Source organism: Mustela nigripes, chromosome 11 (genome assembly GCF_022355385.1).
Source record: "Mustela nigripes isolate SB6536 chromosome 11, MUSNIG.SB6536, whole genome shotgun sequence".
In the NCBI taxonomy this organism is placed as follows: Eukaryota; Metazoa; Chordata; class Mammalia; order Carnivora; family Mustelidae; genus Mustela; species Mustela nigripes.
This window is the reverse complement of record NC_081567.1, coordinates 38891994-38912152: the sequence shown is the minus strand read 5'-3', so window position 1 is coordinate 38912152 and position 20159 is coordinate 38891994. Positions and strand designations below refer to the sequence as shown.

Below are 20159 nucleotides of genomic sequence, written 5' to 3'. Positions count from 1 at the left end.
CCCTCTCGCCCCTCCCTCTCCCTCCGCCCCGCCCTCCTCTTCCCTTACGCCTCTCCCTCTCCCTCCGCCCCGCCCTCCCCTCCCTCTCGCCCCTCCCTCTCCCTCCGCTCCGCCCTTTCTCCCGCGGGGCTCAGTCGCTCGCGCTCTTTCTGCGCTCAGCCAGAGGCCGGCGGGAGGGGGTCATGGGCGGCCTCTTGGGGCGCGCCGCGCTGCCGGGGCTGCTGAGCGGTCCGCGGGCCCCGGGCCCGAGACTGTTCGTGCGCCCCAGCTCGGGTGAGTGGCCCGCGACCGGCCGAGGGGGAGGCGGGCGGGGGGCGTAGCCCGGCCTTTGTTGGCGAGCGTGCGACCCGAGGCTGCCTGGCCTCTGTAGATGGCCTCGGGGTCTCGCCGGGCGGACCGGGGGCGCCCTGCACGCCTTTCCCCACCTCCCACTGCCCCCCACCCTCCGCCCACCCTCCGCCCACCGCCCCAGGTTGCTCGGGGGCAGGGTCACCTGCGGGCTCCGGAGCAGGAGGCGTGGTGGCCACCGCAGGCCGGGGTGAGGGTCCCCGCGGACTGGGGCTACTGCGGGGCACATTGTGAACAGATAAGCACTCCCCGCGGAGCCGCTGCCCTCGGGGCGTTTTCTGCTGGACCTAACTCCCTTTGGCCCGTATCTGTAGCCGGTTCTCCCCCTAACTGCGGCCCACAGGGTGCTCCCTGAGAGCCGGATGTCTCGGTGTTCCCAAAGCTGGAGGGGGTGAACTGCCACCTTCCAGCGGACAAGCCAGCTGGCGGCAGGCCAGGTTCCCCAGCCCGTAGACACTGGGCTTTAGGGGCACAAACCAGGGGGCTTCCTGCAGTCTTGAAGTGAAGTGGGGGCGCCCAGTGCCTGCTGTCCAGGCCCAGCACACCTTATGGGATGGGAAAGGGCAGCTGCAGACAACCCCAGGGACACTGGCCTGCCCCGACTCTATCATTGGTCTTCCAGTTTGCTGTCCCCCGGAGCAGAACTCTGCAGGACACCCAGGGTGTAGGCTCTTCTCAAAAGCACGTTTGACCTGGACTCAGGGCTGAGGGTCAGCAGAACTCTGTGGCCTGGGGCTGTAGGGGTTGATGATGCCTCCGTCCCCCTGGTGGTGTCCCCTGGAGAACAGAAGGGCTGGGCGAGGGTCAGTCCTCTACATGGGTCTGGAAGCTGCCTCCCTTGAAGGCCTCCAGCGGCATTGAGTCCTTCGGGCCAATAGAGGAGCCCTCTAGAGTCCCCCACTTCAGACAGGAAGCCCTCCACCCTGCTTCTTGGTCCCTAGCTCTCTTCGTCCTGTCGTGTGTGGCCCACGTGGTGGGGAGAGTGCCCCTCACTACTGCCTGGTTCCCTGCCAATCCTTCACCTCAGACCCACAAGATGAGCTTTGGGTCCTCATCGTGCGGCAGGCTGGGACTTCAGACGCTGTGCCCTCCCTCCAAAGGACAGGGGTCAAAAGCATGGCCGGCAACAGTGCTTTCTTTCCCGTGTGACATCTCTGAGGCTCTGTGTGGCCAGTGGCCCGAGCTGTGTGCTTCCCAGTTCTTGGATGCCTTCTCAAGGACATGGGATCCATTGCGGGTTGCCCGGCCCCTCCCACCAGCTTGGAAGCACCCGGGGGCCCACTGTCCTGTCGGTCCCTGAAAGGCAGAGTCCTGCTGGGCATTTGTTGGCTGTGGACCCTGTGCTTCTCCCCTCCAGGGCTGCTCTGGTGACACCTGGGCCGTGGCTGATTCGGGGCTCAGGGAGATGTGAAAGGGTGAGGCACCTGATTCCCATTCTTCTAAAGGAGGGGCCTCCTGGACACGGGAGCGGACCCTGGTTGCCGTGAAGCCAGATGGGGTGCAGCGGCGGCTTGTTGGGGACGTGATCCAGCGCTTTGAGAGGAGGGGCTTCAAGCTGGTGGGGATGAAGATGCTCCAGGTACCAGGGCTCTCAACCCGTGGGTGTCCTTGATGGGACTGGGGTGGGGGACTTCTCGTGGACCTCAGCCCTTCATATTTCCGCCCTGTATCTGGAGGAGTATGGTGTTGGCAGTAGCAGGGGCGGGGTGGGGAGGTGGCTGCTGGTGTGCCAGGCCATGTAGGTGTTATTTGCAAAGTGCCCTGAGGTCAGGACACCATGGCGACTGCCCCAGTGCCCAGGGGCTCCTCTCCCATCTTGCTCCAATGCCACCCAGGCGCCAGAGAGAGTCCTTGCTGAGCACTACCATGACCTGCAGAGGAAGCCTTTCTACCCAGCCCTCATCAGCTACATGACCTCCGGCCCTGTGGTGGCCATGGTACGGCAGGCATGGGTGGTGGAAAGGGTGGAGGGCCCTGGGCTGAGCCCAGAGCTGCTGAGTCCTTGGTGGTCCGCACCACTCCCAACCTCCTTTATCTCTGTGCTGCAGGTCTGGGAAGGTCCCAACGTGGTCGGCTCCTCAAGGGCCATGATAGGACACACCGACTCTGCTGAGGCTGCCCCTGGCACCATCAGGGGGGACTTCAGCATCCACATCAGCAGGTCCGGGCGCCCCTGACACACTCAAGCCACCGGAGCTGATGGGCCAGCTCCTCAGGGTTGAGGAGGGCCTGAGTCAGGGGTGGTTGTCTGTCCCTGAGGCAGATCCGTGGGACCTGGGGATCTTGCTGGGCCACAGTAGAGCCACAAGAGACTTTTGATGCTGGGATGTCACACACACCTAAGTTTGCTAGAAGAGTTTTTTCAAAGGCCTTTGCACACAGGAGATGATAAAGCATTCTCTTTGTGTTGTGTGTGTACTCCGCCATTATTTCCTATTACCTGACTGTCTGGCCAGACATCCTCAGGGGCTGGCATGGGACAGCTGGTGGGACCGTGAGGCTCTGGAGACGGTCTGGGCTGGTCATGAGGTTGTGGGTAAGAGGCCCTGTTCTTGCTTTCCTCTCTGTACAATGCTGGGTTTGCTCTTCTTGATGGTAGGGGATGAGCAGGTAGTCTCGGGGTCCCTGAGGTGCACATTGAGGTCTATGCCTTACCTTGCTGCTTGTCCTCTGGCACAGGAACATCATCCATGCCAGCGACTCCGTGGAGGGGGCCCAGAGGGAGATCCAGCTGTGGTTTCAGAGCAGCGAGCTGGTGGACTGGGCAGACGAAGGCCACCAGAGCGGCATCTACCCACCATGAGCACTCAGGTTGCCATCAGCCACCCCAGCAGCCGCCCAGGATCAGCTACCTCTGTTGTCCCAGACTTGAGCGCACACTGTGGTTTGCTAGTTGGCCCCAGAACACCTTCCAGTCTACCTTCTGCCCCACCCCAGCCCAGAGGGGTTGAGCAACCAACTTTACGTGCCTTTTAGAATCCTAAGCCAGTAAGAGATCCACTTTCTGGACCAAAGTGTCAGACAACCTTCAGGGCATCTTCAAAAGTGTGTCATGTAACCTCCCTTCCCCAAAACGTGGGTGGGATATTAAAATTCACTGTGTTGTGTGTATGTGTGTGTGTGAGGGGTTGATGATTACAGTTTTTGCCATCTCTGAAGTAGGGATGAGGACTTCATGCAAAGTTGTAAGAGTTTGAGAGTAGAAATAAAGCTTACTCTCACACACCAGCAGGAGATCAATAATTTTGTTGAATGTATCAGATAGGTGAGGTCCAAAGACCTCCAGCCTGAAATGCAGGGGAATCAAGCCAAGTCCCAGAGCTGGTGCTGCCCTAGCCCTCATTCATCGCCTCATGCTGAATGAGGAGCTGCCTGCCCTGCGCAGAACTGGAGGGGGCCCGCTAAGACCACTCCCAGGGCAGGAGGCCTTTCATGGCCTCCTATGGTGGAGACTGACTGGAGCTGCCTGTGTCTGCTTTTTCTCACGTTGGCATTACACACTGCACACTACACCTGGGGCCTCAGATGTGTCTCCGGTCCCTTGTCTCAGGTACTGGACCTTGCATATCGTTACACCTGCTGAGCCGACTTGGTCCTCACTTACTCTGACAGCTTTACAAAGGATGCCCTGACCCCGGGTTTGCAGCCCTCATCGCTACCCGTGCCTGCACGTGATGGCTCGGACGACGTGCCCAGACCTTCCTCATGGGTCATGAAACCGACGTTCTGGGAACCGGCACTGGGGTTGGCTGCGCGAGGGGAAGGCTGTCCTTGACCGTGGCTTTCCTGGGCCGGGGTCCTCGCTCCTGCTCTGTCGTGTTTATGCAACAGTAAAGGGGGTGCCCCCCCCAGGTGTTGTTGTTTTGAGGCTTAATTTGGGAGCGTGAGAGCGAGAGGGGAGAGGGTCAGAGGGAGAAGCAGACTCCGGGCGGAACCGGGAGCCCGACGCGGGGCTCCGTCCCAGGACTCGGACCACGACCTGAGCCCAAGGCAGTCGCTTAACCCAGTGAGCCGCGCAGGCGCCCCGATCAGGTGTCTTACGTGCAGAGCGGGCGCGCGAGGGCGCCCCTTAAGCCGGGAACTTAGTGTCGCCATGCCCCGCTGGCTCCCAGCACCGAACTGACACCCGGACTTGTCAGAGACTCGGACGCGGAAGTCCCGTAGCCCGCTCAAGCGGTCCCCGCCTTGGGGACTCACCCGCCACACGGCGCCTGCGCGCGTCGCCACCAGCCTCCCTTGCTCGCAGGCCGCGCCGCCGCGGAGAGTCAAAGATCCTGGGAGAAGCCATGGCCGCTGTAGGCGCTGCTAGCAGGCGGTCGGCCTCTGTGGGAGCGACGTTACCGGAGGAGCAGGAGGCGGCTGTGGGCGGGGCTGGCGGGGAGCCTTGGGGCACCGTGGGCGGGGCGTCATGGGAGGAAGAGCGGAGGCTATGGGCGGGGCTGGCGGGGCGGTCAGGGTTGGGGGAGGGAAGCGGTGGCTGTGGGCGGGGCGTCTGTGGCGGCCGGACGCCGTGGGCTGGGCGTCCTGGGAGGAGCTGGAGGCAGCTGTGGGCGGGGCTAGCGGGGTGTCCTAGGATGAACAGGAGGCAGCTACGGGAGGGGCTTGTCTTCCGGCGCCACAGGCGGGGCGTCCTGGGCGGAAGAGGTAGTGGCGGGGGGGGGGGGGGGGGGGGGGGGGGGGGGAGGGGGAGGTGGCTGTGGGCGGGGCCTTCGGACATCGTAGGCGGGGCGTCCTGGGCGGAAGCGGAGGTGGTTGTGGCGGGTCGTCCTGGGCGGAAGAGGTGGTGCCTGTAGGCGGTGCTATCGGAGCGTCCGGGGAGGAACAGGAGGAGTCTGTGGGCGGAGTCTTCGGACTCCGTGGGCGGACGCCCTAGTCGGAAGAGGAGGGGGATGTGGGTGGGACTGGCGGGGGTAGTTAGGCGCCGTGGGCGGGGCGGCCTGGGCGGAAGAGGAGGTGGCTGGGGGCGGGGCGGGCGGTGCCGTCGGGCGCCGTGGGCGGGGCGTCCTGGGCGGAAGAGGAGGTGGCTGGGGGGTGGTGCCGTCGGGCTCCGTGGGCGTGGAGTCCTGGGCGGAAGAGGCGGTGGCTGGGGGCGGTGCGGGCGGAGCCGTCGTACGCAGTGGGCCGCACCCTGGACTTCGGTCCCCCGCCGTTGTAGGGGTTGACGGCCGGCAAGCGTGGCGGGTGTCGAAGGCGCTCGGGTTCCCGACCGGTCCGGTCTCAGCCGTCCTCGCCGCGCGCACCGAGCGCCATGGCCCAGCCGCCGCCCGACGTTAGCGAGGACGAGTGTCTCCCTGAGTACCGCCATCACTTCTGCCCCGACCTGCTGCAGTGAGGGCGGGCGTGGGGGTCATGGGGTGGGGGTTACGGGGTGGGGATCCCGGGGCGGGGGCCGGGGCGGCCTCTGCGGAGGTGGTGCGGGCGCCGCGGGGCGTGGGGACGCCGGTGGTCTGCGCCGCTTCGCTCTGTCGGCCGCGTCCGTGTCTGGGTTGGGGGCTCCGGGCGGCGGTCCTGGGCGGGGGGCTCAGGGGCCGTGTCGGGCGCTCGTCTGTTTCCGGAGCCGCGCTCTGCGGAGGACTTGATGACTTGCCCGTCCCGGGCAGGCTCCGTGCCCCGCGCGGCTTGAACTCGGGCCCGGGACGCGGTCTCGGCTCCGCCGCGAGCCCTCAGGCGCCCGGTAGCTCGTAGCTCTGAGCGGAGCTTCTCGCAGTGAGACCGTTTTCCGCGGAGCCCCAGAAGCCGGGGGCTGCGGACTCGAGCAAGGAGCGTCGAGCCGCCTTGCAGCCTCCCCCCGTCCCTGGCCATCAGCTCGGCCTCTGGGAGCGCGCAGTGGACGGTCAAGAGCTTCCTCCCGCCCCGGGTCTGCGGGGATCGCTCGCGCTCGCGCGCTCTCTCTCTTAGAATTTCGCGATTTTTATTCTGACTGTTCCTTTTTTTTTCTTTAATTTTAAATTTTAAATTTTTTAAAATTTCAAGTAATTTATCTTTTCAAATTTAAATTCAGTTAGTGAGCATAGAGTGTATTCCTGGTTTCCGAGGTAGGGATCAGCGATCAGTCGGTCTCATAAAACTCCCAGTGCTCGCGGAGTCATCTGCCTTTTCTGTCCACCATCGGGGTGCCCTCTCCGCCCACCGCCCTCCCCTCCAGCAGCCCTCAGTTTCTTTACTATAGTTAAGAGGCTCTCAGGGTTTGTCTCCCTCTCTGATTTCCTCTTGTTCTATTTTTCCTTCTCTTCCCCATGATCCTGTTTTGTTTCTAAAATTCCACCTGTTAGTGGGATCGTATGGTCATTATCTTTGACGGACTTACTTCACTTACCGTAATACTCTCTACTTCCATCCACGTTGTTGCGAATAGCAAGATTTCTTTCTCTTTTTCCTTTTTTCTTTTTTTTTTAATATTTTATTTATTTACTTGACAGAGAGATCACAAGTAGGCAGAAAGGCAGGCAGAGAGAGAGGAGGAAGCAGGCTCCCAGCTGAGCAGAGCCCGATGTGGGGCTCAATCCCAGGACCCTGGGATCATGACCTGAGCAGAAGGCAGAGGGTTAAACCCACTGAGCCACCCAGGCGCCCCAAGATTTCAGTTTTTTATTAAATATACACATGCATTTTATTTTATTTATGTATTTATTTTTAAAGATTTTATTTATTTATTTGACAGAAATCACAAGTAGACGGAGAGGCAGGCTGAGAGAGAGGGAAGCAGGCTCCCTGCTGAGCAGAGAGCTCATGCGGGACTCGATCCCAGGACCCTGAGATCATGACCTGAGCCGAAGGCAGCGGCTTAACCTACTGAGCCACCCAGGTGCCCTACACATGCATCTTAAAGATTTATTTATTTTAGAGAGTGTGCACACGTGCGTGTGTGCAAGCAGGAACAGAGGTGGGGCAGGCAGAAGGAAAAGGAGAGAATCTCTTGCAGACTCCCCACACACAGCCCTAAGATCATGACCTGAGCCAAAATCAAGAGTCAGAAGCTTAACTGACTGAGCCACCCAGGCGCCCCATGTATTTAAAACTAGCACGGAAGTCTTTGTTTTTTATTTTTATTTTTTAGATTATTTATTTATTTACTTGAAGCAGTGCAGAAACAAGGGGAGCAGCTGGCAGAGGGAGAGGGAGAAGCAGGCATTTCGGCATTTCCCAAGGAGCAGGAAGTCTAACTCAGGCCTTGATCCCAGGACCCCAGGATCATGACCTGAGCTGAAGGCAGTTGCTTAATGACTAAGCCACCCAGGTGCCCCGGAAATCTTTTTTTTTTATTAGTGGAATATTATGCCACTTATATTTATGGTAATTAATGACATAGGGATTTAATTTTTTGATGGCTGTGTAATTTTCTATTGTGTGTATGTGGACATCTGGGCTCTTTCCATACTTTGGCTATTGTGGACATTGCTGCTATAAACACTGGGGAGGAGGTGCCCCTTCACATCACTACATTTGTATTTTTGGGGTAAATATCCAGGAATGCAATTGCTGGGTCGTAGGATAGCTCTGTTTTTTCACCTTTTGAGGAAGCTCCATGCTGTTTTCCAGAGCGGCTGCACCAGCCTGCATTCCCACCAACAGTGTAGGAGGGTTCCCCTTTCTCCGCATTCTCACCAGCATGTGTCATTTCTTGATTTGCTAATTTTAGCCATTCTGACTGGTGTGAGGTATCGTTTCGTGGTGGTTTTGGTTTGTACTTCTCTGATGGCAAGTGATGTGGAGCATTTTTTCATGTCTGTTAAGCATTTGTATGTCTTCTGTAGAGAAATGTCTGTTCGTGTTTTTTGCCTATTTCTTGGTTGAATTATTTGTTCTTAGGGTTAGTTTCTTTCTTTCTTTTTTTAAATTGTCGGCGAGAGACTGTGAGTGCACGAGCAGGGTGAGTGGCCAGCAGAGGGAGAAGCAGACTCTGCTGAGCAAGGAGCCTGATACCTGCCAGGCTCAGTTCCAGGACTCTGGAATCATTACCTGAGCAAAGGCAGATGCTTAACCAATGGAACACCTTGGCATCTGCAATAAGTTCTTTATAGATTCTGGATACTAACCCTTTATCTGATAAGACCATTGCAAATATTGGGGTGCCTGGGTGGCTCAGTGGGATAAGCCTCTGCCTTCGGCTCAGGTCATGATCTCAGGGTCCTGGGATTGAGCCCCACATCAGGCTCTCTGCTCAGCAGGGAGTCTGCCTCCCCCCAACAACCACCTGCCTTTCTGCCTACTTGTGATCTCACTGTCAAATAAATAAATAAAACCTAAAAAAAAAAAAAGACGTTTGCAAATATCTCCTTCTGTTTTGTCAGATGTCTTTGGTTTTTTTGACTTTTCTTTGGTATCTAAAAGCTTTTGATTTAAAATTTTGATCTTGATGAAGTCCCAGTAGTTCATTTTGGCCCTTGGTTCCCTTGCCTTTGGCGATGTTTCTAGGAAGAAGGTGCTGCGGCTGAGGTCGAAGAGGTATCTGCCTATGTTCTCCTCAAGGAATTGGATGGATTCCTGTCTCACATTGCGGTCTTTCATCCATTTTGAGTCTATTTTTGCGTGTGTGTAAGGAAATGGTCCAGCTTCATTCTTCTGCATGTGGCTTTCCAATTTTCCCAACACCATTTGTTGAAGAGACTGGCTTTTTTCCATTGGACATTCTTTCCTGCTTTGTTGAAGATTAGTTGACCACAGAGTTCAGGGTCCACTTCTGGGCTCTCTGTTCTGTTCCATTGATCTGTGTGTCTGTTTTTGTGCCAGTACTATGCTGTCTTGATGATGACAGCTTTGTAATAGAGCTTGAAGTCTGGAATTGTGATGCCTCCAGCTTTGGTTTTCTTTTTCAACATTCCTTTGATTATTTGAGGTCTTTTCTGGTTCCATATAAATTTTAGGGTTATTTGTTCCATTTCTTTGAAAAAAATTGATGGAATTTTGATAGGGATTGCATTAAATGTGTAGATTGGTTTAGGTAGCATAGACATTTTCACAATATTTGTTCTTCCAGTTCATGAGCATGGAACGTTTTTCCATTTCTTTGTGTCTTCCTCAATTTCTTTAAGAGTACCTTATAGTTTTCTGAGTACAGACTCTTTGCCTCTTTTATTTCTAGGTATCTTATGGGTTTTGGGTACAATTGTAAATGGGATTGACTCCTTAATTTCTCTTTCCTCTGTCGCATTGTTGCTGTAGACAAATGCAACTGATTTCTGTGCATTGATTTTATATCCTGACACTTTACTGAATTCCTGTACATGTTCTAGCAGATTTGGAGTGGAGTCTTTTGGGTTTTCCACATACAGTATCCTATCATCTGCAGAGAGTGAAAGTATGACTCTTGCTTTGCTGATTTGGATGCCTTTCATTTCTTTTTGTTGTCTGATTGCTGAGGCTGGGACTTCTACTACTATGTTGAACAGCAGTGGTGATAGTGGACATCCCTGCCGTGTTCCTGACCTTAGAGGAAAAAGCTGTCAGTTTTTCCCCATTGAGAATGATATTCGCTGTGGGTTTTTCATAGATGGCTTTGATGATCTTGAGGTATGTACCCTCCATCCCTACACTGTGAAGAGTTTTGCTGTACTTTGTCAAATGCTTTTTCAGCATCTATTGAGAGTATCATGTGGTTCTTTTTCTTTCTTTTATTAATGTATTGTATCACATTGGTTGATTTGTGGATTTTGAACCAACCTTGTAGCCCTGAAATAAATCCCAGTTGGTCATGGTGAGTCATCCTTTTATTTATTTTTTTACAAAGATTTTTATTTATTTTATTTATATATATTTTTATATATTTATATTATTTATTTATTTATTTGACACAGAGAGAGGAGGAAGCAGTCTCCCCGCCGAGCAGAGAGCCCAATGCGGGGTTCGATCCTAGGACCCTGAGATCATGACTTGAGCTGAAGGCAGAGGCTTAACCCACTGAGCCAGCCAGGCTCCCCTCCTGGGGGGTTTTTGATGACTGCTTCAATTTCCCTGCTGACTGTGGGCTTCTTCAGGTTTCCTTTCTTCTCGGTTCAGTTTTGGTTGTTTCTGTTTCTGGGAATGCATCCATCTCTTCCACATTGACTAATATGTTGGCGTACAGTTGCTCATAATATGTTCTTGTAATTGTTTGTGTTTCTTCAGTGGTGGGTGTGATTTCTCCTCTTTCATTCATGATTTCATTTATTTGGATCCTTTCTCTTTTCTTGTTGACAAGTCTGGCCAGGGGCTATTCAGTCTTTTAATTCTTTCAAAGAACTGGTTCTTTGGTTTCCCAAAGAACTGGTTTCGTTGATTTGTTCTACTGTTCTTTTGGTTTCTATTTCATTGATTTCTGTTCTGATCTTTATTATTACTCTTGTCTCGCTGGCTTTAGGCTTTATTTGCTGTTCTTTTTTCTAGCTCCTTTAGGTGTAGGGTTAGGTAGTGTATTTGAGATCTTTCTTGTTTCTTGAGAAAGGCTTGTATCACTATATATTTTCTTCTTGGGACTACCTTTGCTGTATCCCAAAGGTTTTGAACAGTTGTGTTTTCATTTTCATTTGTTTCCATGAATTTTTCAGTTTTTCTTTAATTTCCTGGTTGACCCATTCATTCTTCAGTAGGATGCGCTTTAGCCTCCATGGATTTGAGTTCTTTCCAAATTTCCTCTTATGATTGAGTTCTAGCTTCAGAGCATTGTGGTCTGAAAATATGCAGGAAATGATCCCATCTTTTGGTACCAGTTGAGACCTGATTTGTGACCCTGGACATGATCTAATCTGGAGAATGTTCCATGTGCACTAGAGAAGAAAGTGTATTTTGCTGTTTGGGATGGAATGCTCTGAATATATCTGTGATGTCCATCTGGTCCAAATGTGTGATTTAAGGCCCTTACTTCCTGGTTGATCTTCTGATGAGATGATCTGTTCATTACAGTGAGGAGGTGTTAAAGTCTCCTACTATTATTGTATTGCTATCAATATGTTTCTTTAATTTTGTTATTAATTGGTTTATATCATTAGCTGCTCCCATGTTAGGGGCATAAATATTTACAACTGTTAGATTTTCTTGTTGGACGGACCCTTTAAGCATGATACAGTGTCCTTCCTCATCTATCATTATAGTTTTTGGCTTAAAATCGAATTTATCTGATAGGAGGATTGGTACCCCAGCTTTCTTTTGAGGTCCATTAGCATGGTAAATTGTTTCCTGCCCCCTCGCTTTCAATCTTTGGGTCTGAGATGAGTGTCTTATAGACAGCATATGGACAGGTCTTGCGGGTTTTTCTCTTTTTTTTTCTTTATTCAGTCTGATATCCCCTTATCCCCTTTTGATTGGAACATTTAGTCCATTTACATTCAGAGTGATTATTGAAAGATATGACTTCAGTGCTGGTTTGGTGATTATAAATTCTTTTAGTTTCTGTTTGTCCAGGAAAGTTTTGATCACAACTTCTATTCTGAGTGACAGCCTAGCTGGATAAAGTATTCTTGGCTGCATATTTTTCTCATTTAGCCCTGAATAGGTCATGCCCGTCCTTTCTGGCCTGCCAGGTCTCTGTGGAAAGGTCTGCTGCCAATCTAATGTTTCTGCCCTTGTAGGTTTCTCTCTCTTGTCCTGAGCTGCTTTCCACAGATATCAACTTACTTTTATTGATTTTGAGGGGGTGCTTCTCTGCCTCCTGGACTTGAATGTTGGTTTCCTTTGCAAGATTGGCTCATTGGGAGCTATAGTTTGCTCCAATATACCTTCTATAACTCTCTCTCTCTTTCTTCTTCATCTGGGATCCCAGTTATTCCAATATTGTTTTGCTTTATGGTATCACTTACCTCTCAGATTCTCCCTTTGTGGTTCAGTGGCTGTTTATCTCTTTTTCTCAGTTCCCGTATTCGCCATCATTTTGTCTTCTGCATCACTGATTCTCTCCTCTGCCTCATTTTTCCTAGCAGTTAGAGCCTCCATTTTTGGTTGCATCTCATTAATAGCCTTTTTGATTCTGACTTGTTTATATTAGAGTTCTTTCATTTCTCCAGAAAGGGATTCTGTAGTATCTTTGCTTGTTTCGAGCCCAGCTAGTATCTTTACAGTTGCTATTCTGAATGCTCATTCTGGCGTCTTACTGATGCCCACGCTGATTAGGTCCTGGCAGTCAGCACTGCCTCTTGTTCTCTTTTTTGAGGTGAGTTTTTCTGTCTTGTTTTTCTGTCCAGAGAAGAATAGATGAAGGAGAAAACAAAATGCTAAAATGCCAAGAATGAACTCAGAGAAATATACATTAAGTAAATCAAGAGACCCAAAATCAAAAAAAGAGAGAGAAAGAGGTGTAGAGAGCCAAGCAAAACACTGGACCCTGTGTGTATTTTGGTCCATTTATTAGAAAAGTAGGGATCTATCTCTTTATTTTTTTTTAAAGATTTTATTTATTTATTTGACAGACAGAGATCACAGGTAGGCAGAGAGGCAGGCAGAGAGAGAGGGGGAAGCAGGCTCCCTGCTGAGCAGAGAGCCCGAAGTGGGGCTCGATCCCAGGACCCTGAGATCATGACCTCAGCCGAAGGCAGAGGCTTAACCCACTGAGCCACCCAAGCCCCCCGGGATCTATCTCTTTAAAGTGCCTCCTGTTTTCTTAGGGACAAAGTGGCCTTCATCACAGGTGGTGGCTCTGGGATCGGGTTCCGGATTGCTGAGATTTTTATGCGGTGAGCTCTCCTCTGTGTCCTCTGTGTTCTCCTACTCCCCGAAACTCACTCCACCTTGCATGGGCTCTGCTGGACCCTGGGCAAGGTGCTCCTGGGTGGCAGGAGCTGCTCCAGGCAACAGGCTATCAGGGAGCATCTGAATGGGGTCACATGCTTTCCCGGAGGAGGCAGGACTCTGGGGTCTCCTCCTAGAGATTAGTTGAGCCTCAGCACCCCCACTTGTACAAAGAGGAAGGGTTCAACAGGTTGAGGTAACTCTACTGCCAGGCTCCCTGGGGTTTTGCCAAGCCAGGGTTGGGGTGAGCCAAGTTGACCCCAGCACTGTGCAGAGCACAGTGTCTCTTGAGACATGAGATTTGTGAGCTTATGTCCACGTCAACCGCTTGTGACCCCCACCCAGGAAAGGGCCAGAATTAGATTGGGTTGGGGGAAAGAGAAAGCCTGTTGATATCCTAGGGATCCTTTCCCAGTTTTTCTCCAGGCCCCCACTTTCCATACCAGAGGGGTAGGTCTCACTGGATGAGATGTGGGAACTCGTCCATCGCAGGTGGGTTCATTGTCCAGGCTGCTGGCTTTGTGCATGTTGCTTCTCTGAGTCGAGTGTGGCCATCTGTGCTGAGGGTCATTTCTCGGCTTAGGTGGGATCTCCTTAGCAGGTGGTAGCTGCTGGCCTTCCTGTGAGACTGAGTCTGTCAGGCGGTGAGGCAGGGAGGGTGCTCTGGCCTTGGAGTGGGCCCTCCCTGTCCTCCAGTCTGACCTCAGGGAGAGGCCAGGGGAACCCTGCAGGCCCCATGCAGTCGCCTGGTTTGTGCATCTGAGGCTCCCGGCTGCTGCAGTGCTGCGCAGGTGCTGCTGGGCGTAGGGCCCACAGCTCTGCGGGGCTGGGCTACCCCATGCCAGGGAGACCCAGATGGCGGACCCCAGGGTGGGCACCACTCAGCTTTGCTCAAGCCCCTGTGCTCTCTGCAGGCCATGCCTTTGGCCCTGGGCTGGTGCTTCAGCCTGAGATCCCTGGGGGAAAGGAACTCCGCCTAGAGCAGTGGGCGCGAGGCCACCTGGGTGTGTCCCTGCACCTTGGTGCCCTCACGCCTGCCCTCCTGCACCTTGTCCCCCCTCACGCCTGCCCTCTGGCTTTGCAGGCATGGTTGCCACACGGTCATCGCCAGCAGAAGCCTTCCAAGAGTGTCAAAGGTGAGGGGTCTCTCCTGTGTCCACCACATCCATGGGTGGCTCTGGGAGGTCCTGAGGCCCAGAAGATGGTGACACCAAAACCCGCTCCCCCAACAAACAGGCAGCTTCCGTGCAAGTGCCTCCCAAGGATACCCCAGATTCTTACAACGTTTCCTTGTTGGAAGGAGGCTCTGTGGTTGGGTGGGTAGTTCTGTGGCTCTGAGAGGGCTCTCAGCCCAAAAAGGTTTTGAGGGTGGTTTGCCTATCACGTCCACCTGGGAGGAGACTCTCGCCGCTGCTGCAGCTGGTCTCTGGGCAGGATCCAGATGCCACCTGGAGCTGCCATTGACCCATGAGCAGGGACCAGTGGCCTGGAGGTAATAGGGAAGGAGAATCCCAGGGACAGGGGAAGAGAGTGGCCCCACAGAGTGGCCACTTGCCAGCTATGCCTTCCCAAAGTGGGGTCCAGCAGCACACCCTGGCTTTCCAGCATCATCTGGCCACATCAGGCTCAGAAATCACTGGGCTGCTGCCCACCTCTCTTCCTGTCTGGCTTCTAGGCTGCCAGAAAGCTGGCTGCTGCCACCGGCCAGCGGTGCCTCCCTTTATCTCTGGACGTTCGGGCTCTCCCTGCCATCACAGCTGCTGTGGACCAGGCACTGAGGGAGTTCGGGAAGATCGACATTCTTGTCAACTGTGAGTGGCTGCTGGGTGACACCCAGGGGCTCCTCATGGGTGGGCAGTACCAGACCTCCCTGCTCAGGGGCCTCAGAACTCCTGTTCCAGGTCCCAGGCACAGTCTGGGTCTGTGCGGTCATGGCCCAAGTGGAGATCCTAGGAGTCAGAGCACTCTCATGGCCCAAAATTCTCCCTTTAAAAAGAAAAAAGAAGAAATGGACAATTTGTTTGGTCAAGTTTTAGATTTATAGGGAACTAGAGCAGCCGGTACCTAGAATTCCACGCGTCCGCACACACAGCGCCCCCTGGTGTGGGCAGCTCGCGTCCACTGGAGTTGATGTCCCAGTGAGCTCGGTCCTGCCAACCACCAAGGTTCATTCTTTGCTGAAATTCCCTTTTTTTTTTTTTTTTTAAAGATTTTATTTATTTATTTGACAGAGAGGTCACAAGCAGGCAGAGAGGCAGGCAGAGAGAGGGGGAAGCAGGCTCCCTGCTGAGCAGAAAGCCCGATGTGGGGCTCGATCCCAGGACCCTGGGACCATGATCTGAGCCGAAGGCAGTGGTTTAACCCACTGAGCCACTCAGGTGCCCTGAAATTCCCTTTTAAAAACATGGGGTGTGTTGGTTTCCTGCTGCTAACAAGGCACCACGAGCTGAATAGCTTAGAGTAGGAGAAACATGTTCTCTCATTCTCATGAGGGCACAAATCCAAAACCAAGGTGTTGGAGGGTCCCGGGCAGGGTCTGTCCCGGCCCTTTCTCTCAGCTTCTGGTGTTGCTGGCAGTCCTCGGCGCCCCTTGGCTTGGGGCCTCTCTGTGTGGCCTCCCCCATGCGTCTCTGTGTCTTTTCTGCTTTTCTTAGGAGGACACCAGGCCTTGGATTTAGGCCCCTGACCCTCGGTGGCCTCTCTTGACTCGATTGCATCTGCAAAGATCCTATTCCCAAATAAGGTCACATTCACACACACCAGGGATTCGAATTTTAGCATGTGTGTAAAAACTACTGTTGTTGTTATTTAAAGATTTTATTGACGAGAGAGAGGGAGCGTGCTCATGTGCAGGAAGAGGAGCTAAGGGGCAGGGAGAAGCCGACTTTCCACTCCTATCACCAGTATTATTATTATTATCATTTTTAGACGCAGGGAGGAGAGAGAGTCTTAAGGAGGCTCCATGCTCCCTGCAGAGCCCGACCTGGGGCTCAGTCTCACAACTGAGCTGAAATCGAGTCAGATGCTTAATTGACTGGGTACCCCGGGTACCCCCTCAGCATGTGTTTCTGAGGGACATAATTCAGCCCATGATACCCATCCTGCCCCATCCTTCAAGAGGTTACCCAAGTGCTCAGGCCCCTTCCCTGTCCAGCCTGGACCACCCTGAGGGCCCATGTGTCCTAACTGCCTGGGGCCTGGACGCCAGCCGCTATCTTCTTGCGCCCTGCAGGTGCAGCTGGAAACTTCCTGTGCCCCGCCAGTGCGTTGTCCTTCAACGCCTTCAAGACTGTGATGGACATCGACACCTTGGGCACCTTCAATGCATCTCGTGTGCTTTATGAGAAGTTCTTCAGGGTGAGTGTCCCTTCTGCCTGGGAGCCGTATCCTCTGGCCATCCACTCACTGCACGCCCCCTTGTGTTACAGGACCATGGAGGGGTGATCGTGAATATCACTGCGACACTGGGGATCCGGGGGCAGGTGCTTCAAGTGCATGCCGGCTCGGCCAAGGCAGCTGTGGGTACGGGCACCCCCTCTGCTCTGCTTGCCTGGGCTCCCTTGGGTCCCTCCCCTGCCTGTCCCTGGAAGCCAGTAGTGTCCTAGTGAAGCTAAGCCCAGCGGTGGGCAGTGGAGTGGGGTGGTCCTGAGCCCCAGCTCACAGCTGAGCCATCACAAAAAGTGGAACAGCCCTGTGTCTCCTCTCATGCCTGCCTGTCTTCTCTGCAGATGCAATGACACGGCACTTGGCTGTGGAGTGGGGTCCCCAGAACATCCGTGTCAACAGCCTCGCCCCTGGCCCCATCAGTGGCACAGAGGGCTTTCGGCGGCTGGGTAAGCCCCTTGGGGAGCCCCGTGCCCCACAGTGCCTCCATGGGACCCTCTCCCACCCGGCTGGGACAGGCCCAAGTGAAGGACCACTTCCTCATGGCTCCCAGGGCCAGCAAAGAGGTGGTCTTCAAGCCAAGTCTTGGCTGTTCTTGGGGAGCACGCCTGCGAGAGACTAGTGGTTGGCCAGATGTAGGCAGCTGCTCCTTGGAGATAGAGACCGCAGAGCCTCTGGCCTCGGGCCAGACACAAAGGGGGGCCCCCATTAGGGCTTCCAGGACCTTGACAGAGTGTGCGTCAGAGCTGTGTGCTGGCCCTGTGGCCGTGGCCAGACCTTGCCTTCCTGCTCTGTCAGGGTAGGGCTAACAGTGCCCTCAGTGCTCCTGGGTGTGCTTTAGGGAGAGCTGGACAGAGGAGAGGGGAGGGCTTGGGGCCTAGGGTTCACGGGGCTGAGTCTCCTTCTGCCCTTCCAGTCGGCTCCCAGGCCAGTGTCAGCACAAAGACTCTGGCCATCCCCCTGCAGAGGCTGGGCAACAAGACCGAAGTCGCCCACGGTGCACTGTTCCTGGCCAGCCCTTTGGCATCCTACGTGACGGGCGCCGTGCTGGTGGTTGACGGCGGGGCGTGGCTGACATTCCCCAACGACCTCAAGTTGCTGGCAGATTTCGCGTCCTTCTCTGCTAAGCTCTAGGTGATGTGCTGCCCTCACCTTCTGGAGGTCACTCTGTCCCTGGGCCCTGTCCTGAAACTCCCATCCAACGGGCTGATGTTCACTGTTTTGGGCCCTGATGTGTCTCCCCTGAATCCCTTGGTATATTTTTAGTACTTTTTGGGGCACTTTTGGGTTTTGGCTACCCCAACAGACCAAACTGTATGTAGGGCAGGGCTGGGGAGGGGCCTTCTTGAACAGTTGAGTGGTGCTGGGAGGGGCCCAGCCCAATGGAGCTGCACCCCAGACTTCAGGTCTCCCTGCAAATCAGGACAGGCATGGCTTGCCTGCTGGGGATGGGAACCCCTCTCTTTGGGAGCTCCACTAGTGACCCCCTGTGGAGGCCTGAGGGCCTGCTGGGCCGTGAGGAAGGGGGGTTGCCATTGCTCTCTACCTTCCACTTCTCTCCCCCTAACCCCGTGTCGGGGCCAGCCTGTGAGGCCTGCAGACCCTACTTCTCTGAGCAGCGGGTTCCTTGGAAGAAGGCTGAGGACGTGGTTGGGTCTCTGAGCTCCTCTGTCCCTCAAGCCTCTTGGGTTCCCAGTGTGGGCTGGTGGCAGAAGCACTGTAGGGCCGTGGCCAGCTCCTGTCCTGTCTCTGGGGTGGATGTGGTGGAGGGATACCCAGAGGCTCACAGCATATGGTCACACCACGAAGTCGTGGTTGGAGCAGTTTTCCCGGAGGCGCGTTTGTTGGAGGACACAGGTGATGCTGAGAAGCCCGTCTTTGGAAGCCTCCTGTGGTTTGGTTGCCGGCAGACAGGTTCTCAGGGCTCATGGCATGTGGGTGGCCAGGCAGCGGGAGGGTGTGGGCCCCAGGCTGGCCCCTAGTCACTGGGAACACTCATCTTGGGGAGCTCTGGGAGACCACAGAAGGGATGACGGTGTCTGTCCCCCACATCCCCCCCTACCACCGACACCCAGGGGTACACAGGGCCTGGCTGCCACCGCCCTCTCTGGGCACTGAGGGGGACCCGCAGCATTCTTCCTACTCTCGACTGGCCCCTCGGGTGCTGTCCAGGGCGAGTGTAGAAGGCGGAAGCTGGTGCCCCTCGGTCTGCCTCTGTGACCTTGGCATCATTTCTGACAGGCCCTGGATGCCTGAAGCAAAGGAAGTGTTCTGAAGGGAAGCTGGTCCACCGTCTCCCGAGGACTTCTGGGACGGCTCCTGCCGTGCTCCTTGAAGGGCTGCCTCCCACCGCCACACTGGACAGTCTCAGCAGCATTTCAGCCGGACACTGGCCCGTCCTCTGGGAACTCGGCTATGTCCACATTCCCTCCCCACAGCCCCGTCTCCCGTACTCAGTTGGGAGTGATCAGGCAGTGAGGCCCCTGCTCGCCGGCCTGCACCCTGTGGATGTCTGTCAGGGGCACTGGGATGTTCTGGAACTCCCTGGGGAGCTGGCCTGTGGTCGGTGGCTGTCCCCCCAACTGCCCTGCCTCGCCTCAGCCTGGGAGGCCTTTGTTGTCTTCCTTCCTGTGTCCCCTGGGGGTCCTGTGGTGGCCCTACTGCCTGTCTGCAGAAAGCAGGGTGTTTCAGGCCCCCCGTCTTCCCTTCCTTGCTCTTCTGCTTGGGGGTCTTACTCCACAAGGGGAAGCCAGACCAGGGAGGCTAGAGAAGCGTGTTTGATCCCTCCTGCCCCAAGCCTGGCATCCTGAATCTCCTCGCCAAGGTGTTGGACTACCATGGGATCCCCTGGCTGGGGGCCACCCATCCCTCTCAGCCGTTGGTGACATGGACTGGGTTTTCCCCCCATCTGCCCTGGAGTCTGTCCTTTGCTGGGATATCCCAGGTGGTTGAGTCCTGTGCCATTCAGGGCCTCACTTTCTAGGCCCTCCAGCTGGCCATTGTCACCAGCAGCCTCTCATTGGCCCAGAGGGGTCAGAAAATTCTAGCTCTCATTTGTTCCTTTGATGATCACTCTTTGGCATTCAGGCCAGGACCTAAGGGAACCCCTTGGACCCTAGGATTTGTTTTCTGTGCTGTTTGTTAGAAGCTCTGAGGTGCCCTTGTACGGGAGGCGCTCCCAGCTGTGGTCTGGCCGGGCACGCAGTGCCCTCCCTGTCTGTACCACCAGTTTGCATTGTGCCATTAAATGCATGTCCCTAGGGGCATGCAGTGGGCTAAAGCCCCTTCCTTCTGCTCAGGTCATGGTCCCAGGGTCCTGGGATGGAGCCCTGAGTTGGGCTCTGTGCTCAGCAGGGAGCCTGCTTCCCCCTCTCTCTGCCTGCCTCTCTGCCTACTTGTGATCTCTCTCTCTGTCAAATAAATAAATAAAATCTTAAAAAAAAAAATGCATGTCCCTAAAACACACTCTTTTTACTGTGAGACAATTCACTGGTGTCGCTCTCGCCAGCAAGAACAACACGGAGACACGCGTGGAGGCAAACTTCTTTAATGGCTTCTTTTTATGTTCTTCCCCCTCTGGCGCAGCACAGCACGCAGCTCCCGCCGCCACCTCCAGGGCCACGCGCCGCCCCTCGGCGCCCGCCACCGCCGCCGCTGCCTAACCGGAACTGCGCCGCCGCCATGGTCCGAGCTGCGGCCCCCTCAGGCCGGCCGGCGTGGCGCGGCGCGGC

At 54.8% G+C, this 20159-nt stretch overlaps 2 protein-coding genes across 4 annotated transcripts; both read left to right on the top strand.

The window, feature by feature from the left end:
- The first annotated feature begins 125 nt into the window (after nucleotides 1–125).
- On the top strand, nucleotides 126–3576 carry NME4 (NME/NM23 nucleoside diphosphate kinase 4). The gene is made up of 5 exons (XM_059415839.1): nucleotides 126–273; nucleotides 1794–1927; nucleotides 2184–2285; nucleotides 2397–2509; nucleotides 3028–3576. The coding sequence occupies exons 1-5, from the start codon at nucleotides 183–185 to the stop codon at nucleotides 3149–3151; spliced, it is 564 nt and encodes a 187-aa protein (XP_059271822.1). The 5' UTR covers nucleotides 126–182; the 3' UTR covers nucleotides 3152–3576.
- A 1810-nt stretch (nucleotides 3577–5386) lies between these two features.
- DECR2 (2,4-dienoyl-CoA reductase 2) lies at nucleotides 5387–19856 on the top strand. Of its 3 annotated transcripts, none has more exons than XR_009407054.1 (9): nucleotides 5387–5676; nucleotides 12921–12989; nucleotides 14129–14180; nucleotides 14720–14855; nucleotides 16277–16401; nucleotides 16473–16566; nucleotides 16773–16877; nucleotides 17395–17562; nucleotides 18670–19856. XR_009407054.1 is itself a non-coding variant. In XM_059415837.1 (9 exons), the coding sequence occupies exons 1-8, from the start codon at nucleotides 5597–5599 to the stop codon at nucleotides 17560–17562; spliced, it is 879 nt and encodes a 292-aa protein (XP_059271820.1). In that variant the 5' UTR covers nucleotides 5394–5596; the 3' UTR covers nucleotides 18670–19856. The 3 variants fall into 3 exon arrangements, 2 of the variants coding, with proteins under 2 accessions (XP_059271820.1, XP_059271821.1); XM_059415837.1 differs by having other exon boundaries at nucleotides 5394–5676; nucleotides 17345–17562; XM_059415838.1 differs by lacking the exon at nucleotides 12921–12989 and having other exon boundaries at nucleotides 5394–5676; nucleotides 17345–17562.
- Nucleotides 19857–20159: the final 303 nt, after the last annotated feature.

Coding starts and splice junctions, on each gene's coding strand:
- DECR2 (XM_059415837.1), top strand. CDS start 5,597: ATGGCCCAGCCGCCGCCCGACGTTAGCGAGGACGAGTGTCTCCCTGAG. Junction 5,677..12,920: donor TTCTGCCCCGACCTGCTGCA/GTGAGGGCGGGC, acceptor CTGTTTTCTTAG/GGACAAAGTGGCCTTCATCA. Junction 16,878..17,344: donor AGAGGGCTTTCGGCGGCTGG/GTAAGCCCCTTG, acceptor CTGCCCTTCCAG/TCGGCTCCCAGGCCAGTGTC.
- NME4 (XM_059415839.1), top strand. CDS start 183: ATGGGCGGCCTCTTGGGGCGCGCCGCGCTGCCGGGGCTGCTGAGCGGT. Junction 274..1,793: donor GTTCGTGCGCCCCAGCTCGG/GTGAGTGGCCCG, acceptor ATTCTTCTAAAG/GAGGGGCCTCCTGGACACGG. Junction 2,510..3,027: donor TTCAGCATCCACATCAGCAG/GTCCGGGCGCCC, acceptor CCTCTGGCACAG/GAACATCATCCATGCCAGCG.